Consider the following 21,185-nt stretch of genomic DNA (forward strand, 5'->3'; position numbering starts at 1 on the left):
TGTTTGTGTGTGTGTGCGTGAGAGAGAGAGAGTCGGCTTAAAGGATGCTGTTCCAGAACCAATTAAGGCAGGCGCGCCATGGCAGGCAAATGAAAGATATGAGACACATCCTCACTATGCCAAAGTCTTATGAAAGAAATGGCAAACCATATTTGGCATTTATAATAAACTACGATTTATGTAAGCAGAGGGGATGCTGACGTAATGTGGTGGAAGTTTAGATGAACAATTTTTAGACCTTTGTAAACACCAATTTACAGAAACAGTGATCCATCACACTGATTTTATAACATTACTCCAGTGAAAATGACCACATAAGGAACATATGTTGCTCCTGTGTAAGACAAACAGCAGCAGAGGGATCAAAGTATTTCTTTGAGGCCGTCTGTGGAGCATTACTCAACTTAATGCAACGCACAAAAGAGCACATGCCCTGCATAACTCAAGAGCTGAGATGGTAATGTGGCTACGTGTTTTTGCGTCATAAGAAACTGAAAACCTTTGTTATGAGCTCATCAGCTGAGTCAGTGCCACTTATGAATTCTGACTCGCTGCCATTGAAAGAGCAGTGAGCATTAAAACCACTGACAGATGAAGGGGGATAAAATTAATCATCTCTTTACAATACAGTGTTCTGCTGGGAACCATTGGGTCCTGGCATTCATGTACTGTATATTTTTATATTTTAAATGTTCACAAAGTGAAAATATTCTCGACATGAAAAGTATAAGACCAATAATTAAATTCTCTGTGTGTTGTAGCTAAAATACACTCAGTGTGGATTGTTTCTTCATAAAACAAGTACTCATTCTATACGCATCACAAAGACCTCTGCATCACCCTTAGCAGAGAGGAAAAATAAGTGCTGCCCCATTTTCTTCAAAGTTATTCACCCTTACAGTTGTTCCTGTGGGACAAGCCATCAGCAGTAATTCAGTGATGAAGGCTATATTATATTGAAAATCAGTATAATCACTAATGATCTCACTTTGTGAAACAAAGAGGTTTATTATTATCTGCAAAAGCAGGATGCTGGCATAACTTACAAAGCACAAACTAAGAGAACTAGTGGAATGGGAGAGTTAGTAACTGGATAAGTTATTGTGTTCTGACTTGCATCCATGTACGGACTGCATTTTAGAAGGAGGAAAGGCTTCTCAACCAACACAGTCAACGCATAGCTGATCACCAGCGTCAGCACCGGTGTGGCCAAGGAACAGGTACATCTAAAGAGGAGAGACACATACACTAAGTTAAAAGAGCATAGAGAGACACAGCCTGATGGAAATACTTTTTGCAGAAATTAAACTGAAAGAAATGGGCTGTTATAAGCACTTACGAAAGTTGAGGTCTGTGTAATGTGTCGGGGTCGCTTGTAAGCCAGAGTAGACCATCATGATGACTGGATGTAACAGATAGCAAGCAAAACCAATGTTGGAAATTGGGACCCAGAAACCTAATGACAAGAAGCTCTTGATAAAACCTGGAGAGAAAGAGGAACAGAGAGAAAGAAAAAGAAAACATTGATTTTTTTAATGTATATTTTTGCTTTTGTGTATAAATGGATTGACATATCACTTAACAGTGACATATCACTTCGCCCAACAACACAGCTCCCAGGTTCACCAGAACATATATCTTATATTATAGTCAATCGCTGATCATCGCTGGTCAAGAGCTTTGCAATGTCACACAAACAAATGCATCTTTCTTCTTTTTTTTTGGTACTGAATATGGTGTTTGTACACCGGAACATCTCTGTCTGGTCTTCATTTACCTCCATAACCCTCTTCACAGGCCAGTATGATCCAGGTCACAGCCAGAGCCCAGAGTATTCTGTGCAGTCCTTGATAGAGGGCATGTGGTACGGATGGATAAGCTGGGGTCTCCTTGAGGATGTAGGCCAATTCAACCACCACAGCCATGACTGAAAGACAGCAGAACCAACCAAGTGCCACCTGCCACTGGGGAAACAGCAAGAACAGCAGCAATGAGCACAAGAGTGTGTTGGCAGCTTAGTGGTTCATACATGTGTTCAAATTTCTGCAAAAACTATAAACTATGTGTAGTGATTCTGGCAGAGATGTAATAAGATGTTCTTACCTTATGTTTAAAGAGACGATCTTTCTTTGACATCAAGCGTATTCCAGTCAAGATCCCTATCAAAAATGGCCCATATCTTGTGTAGGGTTGCACATAGTAATATATGACATAACTGTGAGTTGTCCTGCAAAATAAATACATAAAACCATTTTTGAATTTCAAAGAAACAACTGGAATGGGTCGTTAGCCGTTCTTTTTTTTTACACTGGACTTTACACTATAAAAAGTGAAAAAGAACCAAGTCAATAAAATTACTTGGTGTGTAAGCCACCTCACATTTAATGTATGTCGCTCCTAAACTGTTTGCATCAGTACTAGACCACAATCACTTAGTCTTACGCTGTAGATGGGTGGAAGACTTGCAACTGCAGGAGTGCAGTTGTGATAGCACCAGCAGCAGTGGTCATCAACAACAGGCCTCCTGCCACAGCTGTGAACACACCTCTATTCCTGATAAAGACACAATAGGATGAGTATGATTACATGTGAATAATGGCCACAGTGGCGGCTATTTTGCAACATAGGGTTTTTTTAAAATATTTTTGGAATAATATGAAAGTACAGTGGACATACAATCTGTAAAAATAGATCAACAGAGGAGTGGTGGCGTAACACTGGAAGTCAAGAGACAAGTACCATGACCAAGGAATACACTGTAGAGAAATTGGGAAATAAAATGTTAAGAAATACAGTAGTAGAAATACTATATGTCAAAAAGTTAAACTTAAACTTAAAATTTAAACTTACTATATCATCGACATAGAGGACATTGTTAATCAGCAGTACATTAGCCCACCAGTACGTCTTACAATTCATCTCTATGTCAGAAACTGAGAACCAGTAGGGTCCCCACTGGATCAAAGGGATGAGGCCCATTGTTAGACACATAATGAACATATTTAGTGGCTGAATCCTGTAGTGAGGGAGAGACAAACAGAAAAATAAGGAGAATTTACATTTATATCATCACTATTTTTGTTTTCTTCCCAGGAAAAAAAAGACACAGTGACACAAGCAGAATTATCTTAATTTGATGAAATTGCTGAATATACCTTTTAATTCTCTTGAAGAGGTAGCTGACCACCAAGCAGAGGCTCAGTTTGTCCTCAGACCTGCTGATGGAGCTTAGCAAAGACCTTGCACTAAGCAGACCCCTGAAACACAGAAGCTGCAATTCAAACTTTCAAACTGCTAAAACTGACTTATTTTTTTTACAGATACACTATGTTCAATCCGTATACTGTGTTAAACTTCATATGGTTTCAGACTCACCCTAGCAGTAAAAAGGTGTCTACAGCCAGAAAAACAGGTCCGCTATGAAACACATGCAGTGGACTGCTTCCTACTGCTTTCAGCCAGATTTTGTAGTTATCTACAATAGAGATAATGTAATATAAGTAAAATAATATGCTTGGCAGACTGAATGAGCAAATACCAGTAAGTTTTGTCATACCCAAGTTGTTCAATGCAGAGAACAGTGCAGAGTGGCCACATATGATCCACAAGAGGCTGAGAACACGAATGCCATTCAGGGAGGAGTAGCCTCCTCCTGGGATGGATGAAGAGCTGTTCAAGACACCTTGGCAGGTATTCTGTAGAGAAAATGCCTGCAGGCACTGCATCACACAGCTTCGAGGAAAAGACAGTGATGTGTAGCTGGTGCTATCTATGAAAGAAAATATTTTGAATAGTAACGATCAATATAAACAAAGTGTATCAAAAAAAAGTCTTGCTGCTGCATCGGTACATGAAGCAATCTGTTGTTGTGCTCATATATTTTAAAATTGATTTTATCATGTAACTTTTCTGTGTCCAATATTTACAAATCATCTATTCTATCGCAAATTTCCAGACAATCCCAGAGAACAAGCACTCAAACTCATAATGTTTATTGTACTTACTATTTTCATCTGAAGTGCTGGTATTCATTTCAGTGCTAGAGGAGCCATTGGTCTTCAGGGTCCCATAATGGTTGAGGCCAGTCTTTGAACAGGAAGACTCTAATGATGGACTGACCTCTCTGTTCCTTTGCCACTTTATTATAGAGGTGAACAAGGTAGCAGCAAGAGGAACTGCTATCATTACACAACACACAAACCTGCAAAAGAAAAGTTAGCAGTATTAAGGGAAGAGTGACCAAGAGTGACTAAGATAATGTCCTGCACATGTAAAGAGACACTTCTTCAGTTCATTTTAAGCACAAACGCAGTGCAAAAAAAAAAAAAAAGTCCATCATCAAATCATGTACTGACAGGCAGGTGACACCTGATCCATCTGGTGCAATGGTGCTGGATAAACACTGGATCATGATCATCTCCTGAGTGGACTGATTCACCAAGATGGAAGGAAAAGGAGGGATGAGGGACATCTGACCAAACTGAAGTGTCCCTGTTATGAAAAATGAAAAACAAAACAAAACAAAAAAAAAACACGATTAAAGTAAAACAAATACTGGACTGAGTGAATCAGCTGTAATAAAATTTTAAAATCACTGACCATGCAGCACCAACGTTTGCACATCCTCTTCACCGCAGGAGTCAGGAACACAAATACCCACAAAGTACTGGACTGTTCCCTATGATAGTAATTAGAAAAACACACATAAAAATCAAATGTTCCCATCTTATAGCCAGTTTTAAGGACAGTATTTCATATTCTATAATTACACTTCTTGTTACCTGCTGAAGGAACACCTGGCAGTATTGTCCAGAGAAGGTGGGACCGTGGGCAGAGCGACACTGCTGCTGCGAGCCAGGCTGGTTGACATTACCTCCTTCAACATCACTACCCATCTTTCCATATGCATCATACACTGGCAATACACACAAATACACAGATGGATCAAATGCCCTCTATAACCCCTTTTGATGAAAAGAGAGTCTGAATTTCTGAAATAAAATCTGGGAATCTCAAACAAGAAAATTTCTCCAAGTACTCACTTTGTTTTAGTATTTTGAGATATTTTGAGGTTTCTCATTCTGATGATTTAAATGATGTATTTCCCCATCCCATTGGCAGAAATGGGCTTCCATATATGGGCATCACTTAGTATTTTTGATAATAAAATATATAATATATTCCACTGTTCTACACGTAATTTGATTTGGCACAATTTTGTAACATAAAAACAAAACTGGGCAACCAAAGCAAAGTTGTAGTATCCATTTCCGCTTTTTTTGAGCTCCTCCCAACGAGTGAAACAACGCCCCTCTGTTTTGTAACGGTTGGTCAATGTCCGCCAATGATTGTGGTCAAAAACGGTGTTGCACCCTCACGGAGGTGACGACAGGTGATGTTGACAAACTTTGATTTCGAAGTATCAAACATTCAAACTATCAACTGCGGTTGCTGTTATGAAACTGGAAAACTGTGAATGGGCACGGATCTGGGAGACTCTATGAAGTAAATTTTGAAGCCAGTCACACCCTGGCCTCGCAACAAACAACACGCGTTAACATTTAAATGAAATAAAAGTTAGCTTGTTTTTGCTAGCAACCGTGTTTTTGTGCGACTAGCTATCTACTACTGGTCAAAAAGTGTAGTGGGACATTACAGGACACAAGGACTACATCTCCATGAATGAAAGAAGACGTCAAACAACGTGAGTCAGATACACTCTTACTCTCTTTTTTCTGGCAGTTTTTTTGCCCTGAACGTCAATGTCTAATTCCTTGCTGTGTGGTTGATTTAATGGAAGCTACAAGTGTGCTAGAAGTCTCGAAGACAAAGTCTACAGGAGCTTTGAATAACTGACAATTTCTCTAGTTTGGCATTTATAAATCGGCAAGTCACAGATTAATTCTCTGTTATTTGTGAACAAGCTTGAGCAGAGGGTCTGATAATAGTTGGAAGAATTTGTTTATTCTTTTTTTGTACTAAGCTATGCTGCCAATACTGATGATAATTATTTTCAAAGCTTCTTCTTACATGCACATAACATGCATCTCAAAAGCAAACTACTTACTAAAACAAAAAAGAGGAATATTGTAAAGTAATAGTAAAAAAAAAACTAGACAAAATGAAAATTAAATTAGATTTAACAACAGTATCAATAATAAATATAATAACATGTATCATTTATTTATATTTTCATAACCATTTCCAACATCATCATCCTAATCATTAGATATTCTTGGTAAATTAGCTACAGTACTGGAGCAATTAGCAATTTTGTGGGCCTACACAAAACATAAAGATTATGTAAGCTCTATATTCAATACATGTATTGATACTTTCAATGTGCACATAAACTTTTTAATCTTTGTCACTTCATATGTTTGTGTGCATTGTTTCTTTTTGATGTGGAATCCAATTTCTCCAATTTAATAATTTATTTCTTCATATGGCCTCTCAGACTTTACTTTTTTGAACCTGAAATGCGTGCTTAGTTTCAGCTGGCCCTACACTGGGCCCTGTCGTCTAAATGGGCCAGAACCACCCACTGTCCAAAACTGACTGCAAATGTACATAAGTAAAAGGCAGCGACACTTACTGAGAACAGCGTATTCCTTTGGTCTCTCGTGATTCATTTCCGAGAGGAAAGTGTTGGTATCCTCCTTACATCTTTGAGACACAGTTGAGGCCTGTGTATTTTCCAGCGCTGAACTACACCCTGCAAGCAGAAAGAACACCACACAACCCAGGGCCATTTTAGCACTGACTATATTTTTTAGAGGACAAGTGTTTAAATAACATAGGAGGAGGGCACACAACTTCATTGATAAAATAGCGTGAAATTGTCTTCCACAGGCTGGATTGTAAAATTGCTTTGGCAACTGTGGATTGTCCCCACCTGGTTTTCTCTATACAGGTGTGAACTGGATTGGGTTACATGAGGAGGCTAACAAGAAGATCCAGGCTTTGTGATCATGTCACCACGCAAAATCATCTTAATTAGAGTCTAAGCCTAATCATGGCTACACTTAAAATAAAGCCAGTGCAGGGTTGTAATCCTACAGTTACCACTGGGGCTACCAGCCTAATTTTATTTTGTGTAATGAATTTATTATGTATATATGTATGCTTGTAAACTTTACACTTTTAACTGAAATAAATCAGCTCTGGCCACTAGAGGGAGGGCTTGTCTTAAAAACCTACACAGAGTGCCATAACTTAAGCAGCCAACAGTGTGAAAAACAACTTAAACAATTTTAGTATGATGCAGCACAGATCAGTTGTAGTTTTTGAGCTCATGCTAGAGAGAGGAGATACCCCTTAACACCACTTGACCACCTCTTTTCGGTCACTCTGTGACAGTATGAGCATAACACTTTGTAAAACTTTCTTCTTACAAAGTAGCATTGTATTAGAAACAAAGTACCACTACAACTATCATTACTATTACCATTAATACATCTCTATGTGGAAGTTGCATTGTGCTATTTTCCTTTTCCTCTTGCTCTCCCTCTCTCAGGCGATATGAATAAAATTGACTTGACTGGACTTGACAACCTGAACAGGCAGAAGTTTTATCATTGTTGGAATCTTTTCTTTTAACATGCAAAATGTGATGTAAACTCTGCCTTTGTCTTGTGGTTGCTGTACACTGACCAAATAGCTTGGCTACACAGTTGCCTGCTTACACATCCTGGATGCACACAGCAATATCTTTATTTACTTTGAGTGTTTCAGGTGACCTGATGAATGTGAGTTGAATATTCACTCTCTTACAAGCTCTCTATTACTCCAGGGATTTTCAAGATATGACACAGTGGGTCACGCCTCAAACACAAACTAGACATAAACTGGCACCTTTAAAACAATGCTGAATTATATGAACAGTTCCTGTTTGCAGTTATGAGCATCTTTTGTGCTTTCCAAGCAGATCTATTGATTTATAGATTGCATTTATTCATTCATAAGAGATAATGATACCATTGGGAAGTGTAAGTGACACTGAATCTAAAAACATTTCTGTCTGTTCAGATCTGTGTACTGTTTGGTGCTGTGCTGTATTTTCTGTTTGAAATGAGCAATATGAAAGCAACATTTATAAGACATGGGGTTGGCATTTAGTGATTAAGTTAAAGCTAGGTGGCATTTAATATCACCTGTAAGACTGCCACTCAAAAGAGAGGAATCCAGCACTTAGATTTCATAGTAATAATGAGTATCAATGATCACAAAGGGATTTCTGATATATTTCCGTAGAGAAAAGCCGATGCCTTATGTGCAGTTGACATCAGATCTTGTTCCTGGCAGGTTTCATCATTTATTGACATGAAGAACAGCTTTGTACACAAGCATCAGAAATGTCTGAAAACAGCATCAGCAGCAGCAGGAGCAGACACATTCTAATCAACAAACAATTCACAGACTGATTCTCACATGCAGTTTTACAGCGCGAGACACTTACTGTTATTGTCGAAGTAGAAAAACTACTGCTCAAAATTAAATGATGATGATTTTTGAAAAAATGCTTGGAATAAAGACAGCAAAGGAAAACAATCTGGAGATCGTATTCTCACCACCTTCAAAGTTACCTTTATGTACTTGAACTGGTTGTCTTGTAAAAAAAACTGTTTTACAGCGAAGTTTACATTCATTGAGGTTTTTCTTAAGTTTAGATGTTTTTATGAAAATAATTACTGTCAATGAATATTCATAATAATTTCACAATAAATCAAAGGACCACAAACTGAAGGAATGTAAACATGAAATAAAAAGACAAAACTGATATTGTGTTGATAGTAGTTATCAAATACAGGATCAGTAGAATTTTATTTTTATTGTGCCATAATGACAGATGAAGTATGTTGTAAAGAAGGCTGCTGTTAAAAGAGAGGCAAGTGCTTTGTGTCTTATATTTTAAATATTCAGGTAAATAAACATTTTTACATGACCTGTAATCTCAAAGAGCTGCCATTTACGGTATAATATATTAAGACAGGACTAAAACATCAACATACAAAGTTTCACAGTCTTTTACAAAATTCATTTTTAAAAGCAAGCTCAAATTTGGCCCCTATGTTTGTCTTTAAAACACTTTAATGCTTGAGATATTCATCCATGAAACTAAACTCATTTTAGATTTATCAATTTTCAGAAATTTTGTTGATATGTAAATCAAATATGTAACTTGACTGAGTGGTATGGTGATGCAGCTGGAGATAGGCTTTATCTTCTTTATCTTTATGATTGTCCTGAAATCTTCCGATCTTACATTCCACGCAATTGTATCTCCCAAATAAATGCAGAAATTTGGTTTCAATAACAACAGGACCAGGGGATTATTGTAGAAGAGAGAGAAATATTAGTTTTCCATGAATTTAAAAAAACAAAACATAATGTTTCATGCCACTTCCACTCAACTTTTAAGTTGAAATTGAAGACCTCAGCTAGGTGTGACATATAGTTGGGAAAACTGAATCTCCCAAAGCTTTTAATATATATATATTTTTTTTTTTTACCAGACATTCATTGGACATTAGCAGCATTGTGAATTCAGAACACTGCTGACTGTATCAGGATTAATCCCATTACACTGATAAATCCATACATTATCTAATCCTAGTGAGAAGACAACAATGGAAACATTTAAATGTTTAAAATAAAAACCTCTTCTATAAAAAGATCTATTCAAGGCCTATAGAAACATTTATGTGTGTACAAAAAAGTATTGTGTTCCATTTACTTAAAGACAGTGACTTTGACATATATTACATTTTTGTGTGTATATTGTATACATGTTGTAGTACACTACATGTACATTGTGTATAACCACAGCCAAGTAAGATCCTGTATGTTATCTGCAACAATTTAACACATTGTATAAGTTTAAGACAACAGTGTTGCTTAAGATGGAGAGGTTAAAAAGTTCTTCTCACTTCTCAGCTGTGCTCAGTCTCTTTGATTTTATGAATGCCATCCCATGTGTCCTCATGTGAGTGTTCAGCTGTCCCTCCGTTTCAAACATCTTCCCACAAACTTTGCACTTTGTGTTCGGTGTCCCATCATTGTTCTCGTCTGTAACATCCAGCTGGTTCTCTCTTTGACTTTCATCGTCATCCTTGCCCCGTCCATTGTATCGGGCAAGGCCCTGTGGCTCTTTCAGTCGATGGACGATAAAGAGGTGTCGGGCCAGCGAGCGGTGGGAGGTGTAGCACAGGCCGCACTCCTGACACTGGTAGGACGAGCCATCTGACTTATGCTGGGGAATGTGTTTGTGGAAAGCGGTGATGTCCTCAGTGGTGAAACCGCAGACAGCACACTTGTGAACTTTGAGGATGTTCACCTTGAGCCTCTTCAAAGGCTGTGAGTCTGAGCCCCTGGAGTTTAAACCTGGAGACCCCTCGTCCTCCTCTGGCTTCCTTTTGGGGCTGCGGGTCTGTAGACGTGATTGAAAAGGTAGATTAGGCATGACAGAAAAATCATGAAATTCACCGCCAGGGTTAAATGATTCAAAATGAGCTCTTCCTTATGATAAATGACTGTATGTCTGCAAATTTGTGCTACAGTACCGTTTCCTTTTCAGGTAAAGCCTCCATATGATCTGAGTTGACAGTCTTCCCCTCTGTGTCTTTGACTCCATGCATCAGCTGAATGTGCTGATCCAGCAGCACTCTTTTAGTGAATGGCTGACTGAGGGCTGGACAGTGCCTATCAAAGTACAGTAAAATAACAGTTATGATCCCTTTCAAACTGATTTTGTCTGATATTATTTACATACAATTTGCATACATTTTAAAGATCCAGTGTATGTACTCACGGGCATGTGTAGACCTTACGCAACCCCTTGTGTTTGAGCCGGTTGTGTCGGCAAAGACTGTGGGAGGAACTGAAGGACTTGTCACACTGTCGACATGGGTGCTTCTTCAGGATCTGCAATATAAGTGGGAAAATGCATAACATACCTAAAAAAAATGCTTCAACAACATCAGCTTTCTAAAGCATGCGTGGCAGTTTCTTTTATATATGTATATAGTATGTTTGCTCCCGTCTTAGTTTTGAACTCACTTCCTGGTGACCTATGGCGGAATCTCAACAAAAGACAATGTGACAAATTGAAAACTTCCCTTCGAGAATTGAGTCAGACATTCACCTTGCCATGTTCGCGCCTCATATGAGCCACAAAGATCTCCCTGGAACTGAAGAGGGTATTGCATTCTCCACATGTATATCCTGAGCTGGTGGGCTTCTTGAGGTCTGATGAGCAGTTACTGTTGGCTTTCTTCAGTGGTGAAGGTGAAGGCTTCTTTTCTCCCTTGTCTTGACTATTAACATTTCCCCCATCTTTGTTGTTATTATTACTGGGGCTGTTACTGTTGGTACTGTTAGAATTAGTGGGCTTGGTGCTGAGAGGAAGGTTGATCCCCAAGTTTGGTGGACCCTCGATGGTCTTCAGGGTTCCATGGATGGTCTGGATACACACATGCATATTGAATTATATTTAACAATTTATGGAGCACTGGTACATGAAACATTTCTAGATTGAACTTAATAGTATAACTTGTATGACTGACTTTGAAAATAAAAAAAAGGATTTGTATGTCATCCACCCCAATTCATTCAAGTTACAACATGAGGTTTTATTACAGACTTGATGAAAATATTAAAAACAAACTCATTAGTAAATTAAGTGGGGATACATAACAAATGGATATTATAACTGCTTTTTGTGCCTACTTTGATGTGGTCCAACATGAGCTGCTTCTGTGCGTAGTGCATGGAGCAGTCAGGGCATTTGAACACTGAAACTTTATGATTGACAACATGCTGGTCAAAGTGTGTGTAGAGCAGGGACTGCAGCGTGAACACAGTATCACACATGGAGCACTTATAGATCATCCTGGAAGACAAAAGAAAAACAATGTCTTTACAAAAGCACTGTGATTTTACTGCAAGGTGTAAGAAACTTAGTCCTAATATTTTAAAGAAAACTCTCAGTTTTCTTTAAAATATTAGTGTGTTTATTTTAGTGTGTTTGAGTGTTCAGAGAATCCCAGCTGATACTGAGTAAATGTTATGTATGTTTCACATGAAGCTATTAAACATTCAGCTGCAGTTGTATTCTTGTACCTAATATCTGCATTTCTAAACAATCTTTTAGATAGCTTTAAATCAGGATATGAACATACACTAATCACACACATTAAAACCAGTTACTGGTTTATTTAATGGCCTTTATTTACACATATACTGAAATAGATGGTTCAGTTCATCGCATATAGTTTCACATCAGTGTTTTTTTCCGGCTTTTTAGACTTGAGGCACATCCAGGACCAAACCCATACAGTGGTGTAAGACCACCTGCTCCGAAACACCTGGATTATGAGTAGTACTGATGATGGACAGTATGTGAGTGAAAGGTTGCCATTTGGAAAAAGCAAACTCAAGTTAAGCCACCATGTCTAACACCCACAAATCCTACTACTGATGAAGCAGCAAGGATGATTTTCCTAAGAAAACTAAATTGGACATGGGTATTGGCTTACAATGATGTGTGTCTGTGTGAAAGGAATTGTGTCTGTTTTCCTTTTGAGGAAAATGCTTGTGTATTATGTGTGTACTGTCTGTTGTTTTTGTTTAAATGTATACATATATTTTAGATTTTAATTTAGAATTTAATTAAATTTAATGTAAATTATGTCCACAGTTTTGTGTAGTAGAAACAGCATGCAAAGACCTACTTGGGCTCTCCTGCCTTCACTCCTGGGTGCTGTGTATATGCATGGGAGTGTGTGCCAGGTGCAGACTTGAAGGCCATAGGGCAGAGAGGACATTTATAGAAGACCTCACAGTGGGTACTCTGAATGTGGGACTTTAGAGTTGCAACATCAGCGAAGATCACACTACAGTGTATACAGCTGGAGGGAGAAGGAATGGAGACAGAGGGCAGAAGGAGAAAAAGTAAGAGTTGTGCATGCAGCTTCACATTTGTTCATTTGTTATAAGTCATTATTGATATGCAGTTACAAAACGAACATTTTGATAAACGCATAATTGAACTATAATTGGTCAGATACTGAGTGTTCAATTTTAATGCCTAATATCTTGGGTGACTCCACATAAAAATTGTGACTGTCCATTTTTCTACCATAAGTTTCATTGTGAATAATATCATTTAAAGTGATATGGCATTGTCAGGCTGAGACAAACATAATGTAGTAATAAGTGTAATTAGAAATGACATTGTAAATGGCTCTTTGAAAGAAAAGCAAGCACAAGAGCCATTTAGCTCAGAGTATGACCACTTACCAAAGAACACTTCTCAGTGGTAAATACTCTGAACTTTTTTAGATTAGACTATCCAAATCAGAAGTAACAGTTTGGAAATTAAAGTTGAATGAACTTTCTTTTAAACTTTGGAGAAGACAAGACAAACAAAGGCAAACACGAGAAGAATAAAATACACATTAGAAATATTATGAGTTTAATTAAGGTAGACAGACCGGTAGCCGACTCTGCGGGTGTAATGGAGGCAGTTCTTGGTTACATGTGACTGGAAGTGGACAGATCGGCAGCTGGCACCACACTCAGGACAGATGTATGGAGACTTGTGCTGGTGGATTCGCTGGTGTGACAGAAAGCTGCACTGATTTGGGAGAAGCATTTGGCAAATAGTGCATGTTTTCTATGGACACAGAAAAGAGAAGAAAAAATGATTGCAACCTGAGGGGTTAACTTATCTTACATAAGTTGTAGTCTACACCATACATATATACACACCTGCCCACTGGACTCCAGTGCCTGTTGATAGTGCATGGCCAGCGAGCTGTCGTTTTGGAACATTTCATTACACTCCAAACACTTAAGGCTGTGTCTGCAGAGCTTTGATGCATCATCCTCCAAGGGCATTGCGGCCACAAGAGGAGCACTGCATGGAGCTGAAATCACTGCAGTTTGGGATCCACTGACAGCACTTTTCCCTGGGACTTGACTTGTGGGTGCTTGGGCTTGGGAAATGGAAGTGGTACTGCTCATGTTAGGTGGGCCTGAGGATGATGATGTGGTTATCATCTGGTCTGCGGGGATGGGTTTTAAGATTAGATGTGAGCACTGCATGACAACGCCTTTGTCCTTGTGACCCCTGGCATGAGACAAGAGGACTGCATTTGTTGTAGAACACTAGGTTTTTGGCACAGTGATTGCAAGTGACCTCGATCCGCACACTGCGACGTTCATAGTGTTGTGTCAGGCTCTTCTCAAGAGCAAATGAATCTCCACACTCCAGGCACTTGTAGCCACGTGATGGTAGAGAGATACAGGCTGAGGTTGGTGGAGAGAGGTTTGGGATGTACACAGGGACAGGATTTATGCTACTCAGGACTTTATTGAAGGCATCCACCACAGAACTTTGAGAGCTAGTGAACACTTGAACTCTAGAAACTTTTTTTGATGCCTGGCCAGCAAGAATTGTATGCTGTTTGACTTGTGATTGTTGCTGGCTCTGTTTGGAGGATGACAGGGCCTGTTGGAGATCACAGGCAGCAGAAGATACAGTCTGAGGCAGAAGGTTGAGGTTACTAAGATGGACTGTTTTTGGCACAAGTTTGGCATTGGCCAGGCTTGAGGCAGGTACCATGACAGTCTGTTGCTGGATGGCATTAGCAGCTTTCAAGATGGCACTGCTGGCACTTTGCACTGATGCAGCAGGGATGACTGTTGCTTTGACTGTGGTGTTGTTAGCCAGCTTAAGATTTATGACTTGCGATCCAGCTGTCTTGACTGCAGAGACGGGCAGGAAAGCTGTCGCTACAGGTTTAATAGTCATTTGCTTGGTTATTTCAATAGAAGGGCCCCCAGTAGTGGCTACTACTGTGGTTGGCAGAGAGGGCCTTGTTGGAGATGAAAGAATTGCACCGGTGGTTGCCATGACAGATGGGCTATTCTCTCCTTTTTTCAGACCCTCAGCATCAAACTCTGGGAGAACTCGGGTGACAGTGCGCTTGATCTGTCCAGAAGAGGTCTTGATTGTTTTGATCCTGACCTTTGGGATGACTGGTGTGGTGTCTGTGCTTGAGGCAGGAGAACCTTTGCTGCTACCATCACTGGTGACACTAGATGGGCTGTCTGGTGGTCTTGTTAGCAGCCTCTTTGCAAACTCTAGGGCTGACTCATGCTCATGGGACTTATCTGGAGTTCTGGGATTTTCATTGCTCTTTGTTGGTTTCTTTCTGTGTTGTAGGAGAATCCAAAACACCCAAGTCTGTAGCACTAGCCTTTTTTGCACTGAGGGCTGCTATGGCTGCTATACAAGAAGAAAGCTTTGCAGAAGACTTGGCTTTGACTGGGGGGATATTGGGCGCATTAACAAGCCCTGATGACTCTCCAGCCTCCTTGCACTCCAGACCTTGAGACTTGAGGACAGTTTCCTTGAGTTCCTCCTTGGCTAAACTTGACTGAGGGAAATCGTTAGACTTGAAAACTGCCAGTGTGCCATTATTGTTATTGTTGTTGTTTTGATCAGGTTTTTGTTCTCTGTTTGCTCTGGGCTTAGACCCACTGTCCACTGATAATGGAGATTTGGAATTCTGGCCCTCTCTCGTAGTAGTAGACCTAAAGAATGCCTGACCAACCTGCTTGTCCAAGGGGTCATCTACCTCAATTTTATCATCATCATCAAACTCTTCAGCACTGGAGATGGGGCTGAACTGATTGAAGGTAGATGTTTGGTTGTTAACTGGTGGTCCTTCCTCCCTGGGAGCTTTCCATCCATTCTTTGTGTAATGAGTACCAGGTGGTATGCTGGGCAAGAAGCCATTGTGAAGTCCATTGCAAGTGCCAGCAGGTGGGGCTTGAGGATGGGAATGGAAATGTCCATCTTTCTCTGATATGATTCCACCATGCTCACCAGTGTCTGTGCTTCGGATGTTCTTGACAATGACACTAACTCCTACGTCATGCACTGTTGAAGGGTTATTGGCCTCATCTTCGTTGGTTGTCACCCCACCACTGGGTTGCTTGAGCTGTCCGTCATGGTCGTCGTGGTGGCCAGATTCAATAGCAGCTTTAGGATCCACCATGTCGGGGATGTCGAAGGCTGCCAGCAGGTCATCAAAGTCTGGCGTTTTCATATCTCCCATGGTCTTGCTCCTGATGAGGAGATCACCTTGGGAACAGGATGAAATAATTAGCGACATAATACATTTTTACCACAATAAATGCTATGTTGAGTTCTTTGATAGGCAAGACACATTTTGGAATGAAACCCTTCATATTTTCTTTGTCTAATAGTTACATTTGTACCTGATAATTGTAAAATAATTGCAGTACAGCAGAATAATTTAATGAGGAAAAACGTTATTTAATGTGATCACATTATTATATATCACGTATTATTGTTGATGCAACATACTGTCTTGTATGGTATTGTAACGGAGGAGACAAAAGGTTTGTGTATTTCTATTAAGTGCAGCATGTCCCAGATTGACAGAGTTTACTTATATACTTGATCCCTTGTGTTTTGATGCTGAACATTCCTAGTCAATGTTCATGGCAATCAGTTTTTTTCATTATGAAATTGTGTACAATTGTTGTGAGCTAAATTGATATTTTGGTCTCATGGTTATGTAAAATGAAAACTAATAATATTATAGAGAGTGTATTCCTATAATGAAAATATTTCTTGAAGGCAAGAATCTGCTCAATAAATGACATAGCCATCTTCTCTGTAGCCTTTAGTATTTGTACAAGGGTTGGAGTTAATTTTTGACTTGTCAGCCAAGCTCTAAAGGTAAGATGTAATAGACAGATACCTATGTTGACTCACATCATCAACATAATCTCAAGGTCATTATTAGTCCCAAATTAGGTTCTTTCTTTTAATGATAGAAAGAACTTGACAATTTGTGTTGAGAGCAGAAATATATGATAATATACACAACAGTTCTGTATAATGCTCTAAAAAACAGTACAGCAAAGGAATATTTTTCATTTTCTCATTTATTGTTATTTGAGAAGAGACCACAGAATTAACAGTATTTCATTTTTTGCCCCCCCACCCCAATTTTGTGAAAAACTGTACCAGATTTGGGTCTAAGCACATAAACAGTCAGTCAAGCTGTAGTTTTGCAGTTCACCACATGGTGTGCCAGTGTCCACATACAGCACAGCCTGTGAAATACCATATTAACCATGCCTTAGTCACTGCTTTCCGGTGCTTGATGTTTCATTTATGCATTAGCAGACTTAGCTGAGTGCTCACTTCTCCACCTTCTTCAAAGCAAACTGTGAATCGCGCAGATGAAAAGCTCTTCTGAAAAAATTTTCCAGCTGATGTAGAGTAAGTGCCTGCAAGTATGTACGATTAGACCAGTTTCTGCCACGTTTGACCTCACAACAGGTAACTTCATTGGCTATTTTCAGAAATAAACACCAGGGAACCACATGCTGATGCACATGGGGGGTAGATGAGACATTTTAATGACATTAAATGTGGGCACTCAGCAGAACATTCTCTCTCTTCACTACAAGTTCAGCATTGCTATAATTAAAACAAATTAAATGGTGATAAAAACAATAGTATGCTAGTGTGCTAATGAAATACATTTTCATTTTTCTTGGATGCTGCTGATGGAACAAAGCAAGGACCAAAGTATTATGCCCTGACTACATCAAAGACTTCCTCATCTTATATCCTTTGCTATATAATCAGGAGAGTGATGGGATCAGCACAATATAGAAAAATGAGTGTGTTTGGAATTTTAGTAATGTGAACTGTCGTTCATCTGCTGGTTTGGGGGTGTACGTGTAAACAATACTTTAGCTGAATGCAATATGAAGTGTAAATATGAATATGATCACAAAAGAAAAGGATTTTGATAAAGCAATATTGTAAAGATCTAAAGATGATAACTTTTTCAAGTAATATATCTTTCAACATAGCATTCAGTGGGTATAACTCTTCAGAAACAAGCCAGTTTTTATTTTTTTTTAATAGTGAGCATTGCAAATAAGGTAATAATGATGGGACTGAAATGTCTGTATGTGTTTTTGGTGTTGGGGACAAAAGACAGCCATGGAGCTGCTCTGCTTGTACGTGCAGTTAAATCATTGCTCTTCTTTGATCCAAATGCATGGCAACCACATCTGCACACATCAGTACCAAATTTTATAGCCTCAGCCTTGGTTTCAAAATGCAACAATCCTCAATCCAGATGATGGGAGAGCTATAATGATGAGGTACACATAAAAATGTGACAGAGAGAGGGAGAAATGTTATGGATAGAGAGGACAGATGAGAAATGCAGTGAGGGGAAAAATGGCTGCTGAGCTGTGTGAAGCTGCAGCAGAGAGAAAGGCCTGGTGGAAAAGAACAGCTAGTCACAGCCATGACAGCCAGAGCAGCCTGACGTAGGAAGTAAATGAGGGTTAAATACAGACAAATATGGAAAAATACACAACACTGAATCCCCTCTCAGCAACAGCAGTTTAATCCACATGCATTGTTACCACCTGAAATCCACACTCTGTGTAAAAGACCACTACAGCCTAAGTAACATGAATGTAAAATAACAATTGTGGAAACATGCAAGTGAATCAGCCACTCCTCACCCTCTTGCCTCCGTCCCTCTCCAGCCACTAGCCAAACCTTCTTTCCTTCCTTCATTCCATCCTGCAATAAACACAGTCACAACACTACTAACCCACAAAAAGCCATCCACCCCACCCTGCCTGGAAAAAAAGAGTCCTGTTTCTTCCCAACCAGGCAAAGGCCCAGAATACAGGGTCAGGTTACATCCATGGATCTGGTGAGTGGTGGTGGTCCTGGTAAGGATCCTCCTTAGTCATTCTCTGCACCACTAGCAGCACACAGACATACAAACAGACAGATAGATCATGCTCCTGTGTGTGTGTGTGTATGTGTGTGTGTGTGTGTGTAGGCTCTAGGCTGCAGATTCACAGACTCCCAGTCGGCCACGTCCCCCTGCCCTCGTCCCTTCCCAAATCTCCCTGCTCCCCTCGCTGTGAGCTGTGCTACGTAGCACACCGACGTCCAGCCAGCGGCGAGCTGCAGCAGTACGGTCTGTGCCTGTGACATGGTAGCCAGTGGCTGAGCTGTGAAGGGCTGCCATGGAATAGCCTGAGCTATCTCTATCCCTCAGTGGAGAACAGAGACAGCATTGTTCCTGTCAGCCTTCCGTCTGCCTCAAACCGGTTTCAGCTGGTTCCGGTCACCCAACATAAAGCCCTGTGCTGCAATACGGCCTCAGAAACACACAGGCAGAAGCACTGTGTCCCACCTCCCAAGAAACACTGCAACATTTTTCACCAAACTACCTGTATATTGTCATATAGATTTAATGAAACAAGAACATAATACTTTATACAGATGGAGACATGGTTTAAGAAATTCCCTTGTCTAGTCACTTGCACTACCATGAAATTGGGTGACAAAAATATATACAACAATGCAATAAAAGATAATGTTTGGGTTAGCACAATTACCTTCACACAGATAAAAAACGGGACAACAGTAAATAAAAAAGACAAAAATTAGACCATGTAAACAAAAGAAATATATTACATGAGGTAAGATTTGAAAAGAAATAGGGTGAGATGATGCGCAAAATGATGACTAATCGTAACAACAACTTAATACATTGAAAATAAGAAAGTTTAGGGAACCATAGTGGTAGTAGAAGCTCAATCTAGTACCTTGGCCTGTTTGTCAACCAGATCCCCCAGTGCTTTCACCTCAGACATGCTGGTAGTCTCTGAAAACTAAAAACTTTCATGCAGCCTGCAGCAGCATTACACCTAGCACTGTGATAAAAAGACAAGGAATGTCAAAGTCCAACACAGACATTCTGACATTGTCAAACACAGGCCATTCATGCACCCCCCTTACTAGATTTCCATCAAACACATGCCACCCCTACCCCACATATGCTGCCTCAGAGACACACATACACATAAACATGCGCGTTCATGCATATATAGAGGTAAATGTGGCATACCCTTGTCAGATTTTTTTCCACTCTCAGAGATATTCAGGGAAAAAAAGTCTTCCTGTAGAGGCCTCAGCACCTGCCTTCACTCAACCCCAACCATTCCAGCCTCCATCCTCCTCCTCCTCCTCCTCCTCCTCCTCCCCTCCCCCCTCTTCCCACTCTCCTTCACTGGGTCAGTCCTAGATTTTAGTCCCAGTCCAGGCCTTGTTTTTTCCTGTAGCCCCTGCCACCTCCACCACCGTGGCCGTGCATGAAGGGACGGATGGAGAAAGGGGGCAGTGTTCAGCAGGCGAATCAGGCCTTTTGTCTCTGTCTGTGCAGGGGGGTGAGGGGACTCTCCACTCTGGCTCTGGAGCAGCAGCAGCAGCTGGTGCAGAGAAAGAGGAGAGAGAGAGAGGGAGACAGAGACAGAGGGAGGTGGGGGAGATAGAAAGGAAGAAAAGGAAATGAGCAGGAGTAGAATATCACAAGGGCATGTACACTGTGCTTATATCATAGGCCTGTGATGTAGCATAACTATATGATCAATGGAAAATGTTTGCCTGCAGTTGTGCTGGTAATCTTGATCCTAGACCTTTTTCTTAAGGGACAACATATTTAGTAACATAATATATAAATAGCTGAGGCCATCTGAATGCTGCATATGCCAAGGTCACAGTTTTGTATCTGTGTTTATTATGATTATATTATTGTGTATAGATAAATATACAGGTACACACACTACACATCTAAACATTTTTATATTGCACACAGCGCATCAGTAACAAGGTAATCAAGTAAGTAAAAAGAATGCCAAATTACAGTACGTGTGACAGATAGAATGGTAAAACAAAACATGATCAAGTCAAATATTTCATAACCTACCTGGGAGACTGCAGAGCGAGGCTTTCAGCAGAACAAAGGCTGTCTCTGTCTGGCCTGCTACCAGTCATTGATACATCTGGCCGACCTATCAAAGGCAGCCATGAATCCTGCAGCATAGGCTAATTAGCCTTCATTATGTAAAGGACCATGCCGGATTTATTCATCAGACAACACAAATGCATTTAATACACTGCAAGGCAGTAGGAGATGTGCATATATATATATATATATATATATATTAATACTTTAATATATATATGGTATATATGGTCTAATTTTTGTATATAATACATATATATATTAAAGCCTCATGGTGCTTCCTGC

The 21,185-nt window shown here is 39.8% G+C and overlaps 2 protein-coding genes across 2 annotated transcripts; both read right to left on the bottom strand.

Moving 5' to 3' along the window:
* Positions 1-1,275: 1,275 nt before the first annotated feature.
* On the bottom strand, positions 1,276-6,756 carry oacyl (O-acyltransferase like). The gene is made up of 14 exons (XM_018662347.2): positions 6,596-6,756; positions 4,782-4,915; positions 4,600-4,678; positions 4,356-4,491; positions 4,005-4,201; positions 3,557-3,769; positions 3,376-3,475; positions 3,156-3,257; positions 2,851-3,016; positions 2,677-2,756; positions 2,443-2,553; positions 2,104-2,227; positions 1,778-1,964; positions 1,276-1,483 (listed from the first exon to the last, which is right to left on the bottom strand). Exons 1-14 carry the CDS (start codon positions 6,750-6,752, stop codon positions 1,326-1,328), a joined length of 1,944 nt encoding a protein of 647 aa, XP_018517863.2. The 5' UTR covers positions 6,753-6,756; the 3' UTR covers positions 1,276-1,325.
* Positions 6,757-9,680: 2,924 nt separating this feature from the next.
* Positions 9,681-19,290, bottom strand: znf532 (zinc finger protein 532). Its single transcript, XM_018662346.2, is given in 11 exon segments — positions 9,681-10,429; positions 10,563-10,701; positions 10,811-10,923; positions 11,144-11,461; positions 11,728-11,890; positions 12,732-12,908; positions 13,494-13,675; positions 13,771-14,148; positions 14,150-15,212; positions 15,214-16,153; positions 18,598-19,290. Coding segments are annotated over 11 exon segments (4,032 nt in total). The 5' UTR covers positions 18,653-19,290; the 3' UTR covers positions 9,681-9,925.
* Positions 19,291-21,185: the final 1,895 nt, after the last annotated feature.

This window comes from Lates calcarifer, linkage group LG9, assembly GCF_001640805.2.
Source record: "Lates calcarifer isolate ASB-BC8 linkage group LG9, TLL_Latcal_v3, whole genome shotgun sequence".
Lineage (NCBI taxonomy): Eukaryota > Metazoa > Chordata > Actinopteri > Centropomidae > Lates > Lates calcarifer.

Coding starts and splice junctions, on each gene's coding strand:
- oacyl (XM_018662347.2), bottom strand. CDS start 6,752: ATGGCCCTGGGTTGTGTGGTGTTCTTTCTGCTTGCAGGGTGTAGTTCA. Junction 4,916..6,595: donor AAAGGAATACGCTGTTCTCA/GTAAGTGTCGCT, acceptor GTGTATTGCCAG/TGTATGATGCATATGGAAAG. Junction 1,484..1,777: donor CTGTGAAGAGGGTTATGGAG/GTAAATGAAGAC, acceptor CTTTCTCTCCAG/GTTTTATCAAGAGCTTCTTG.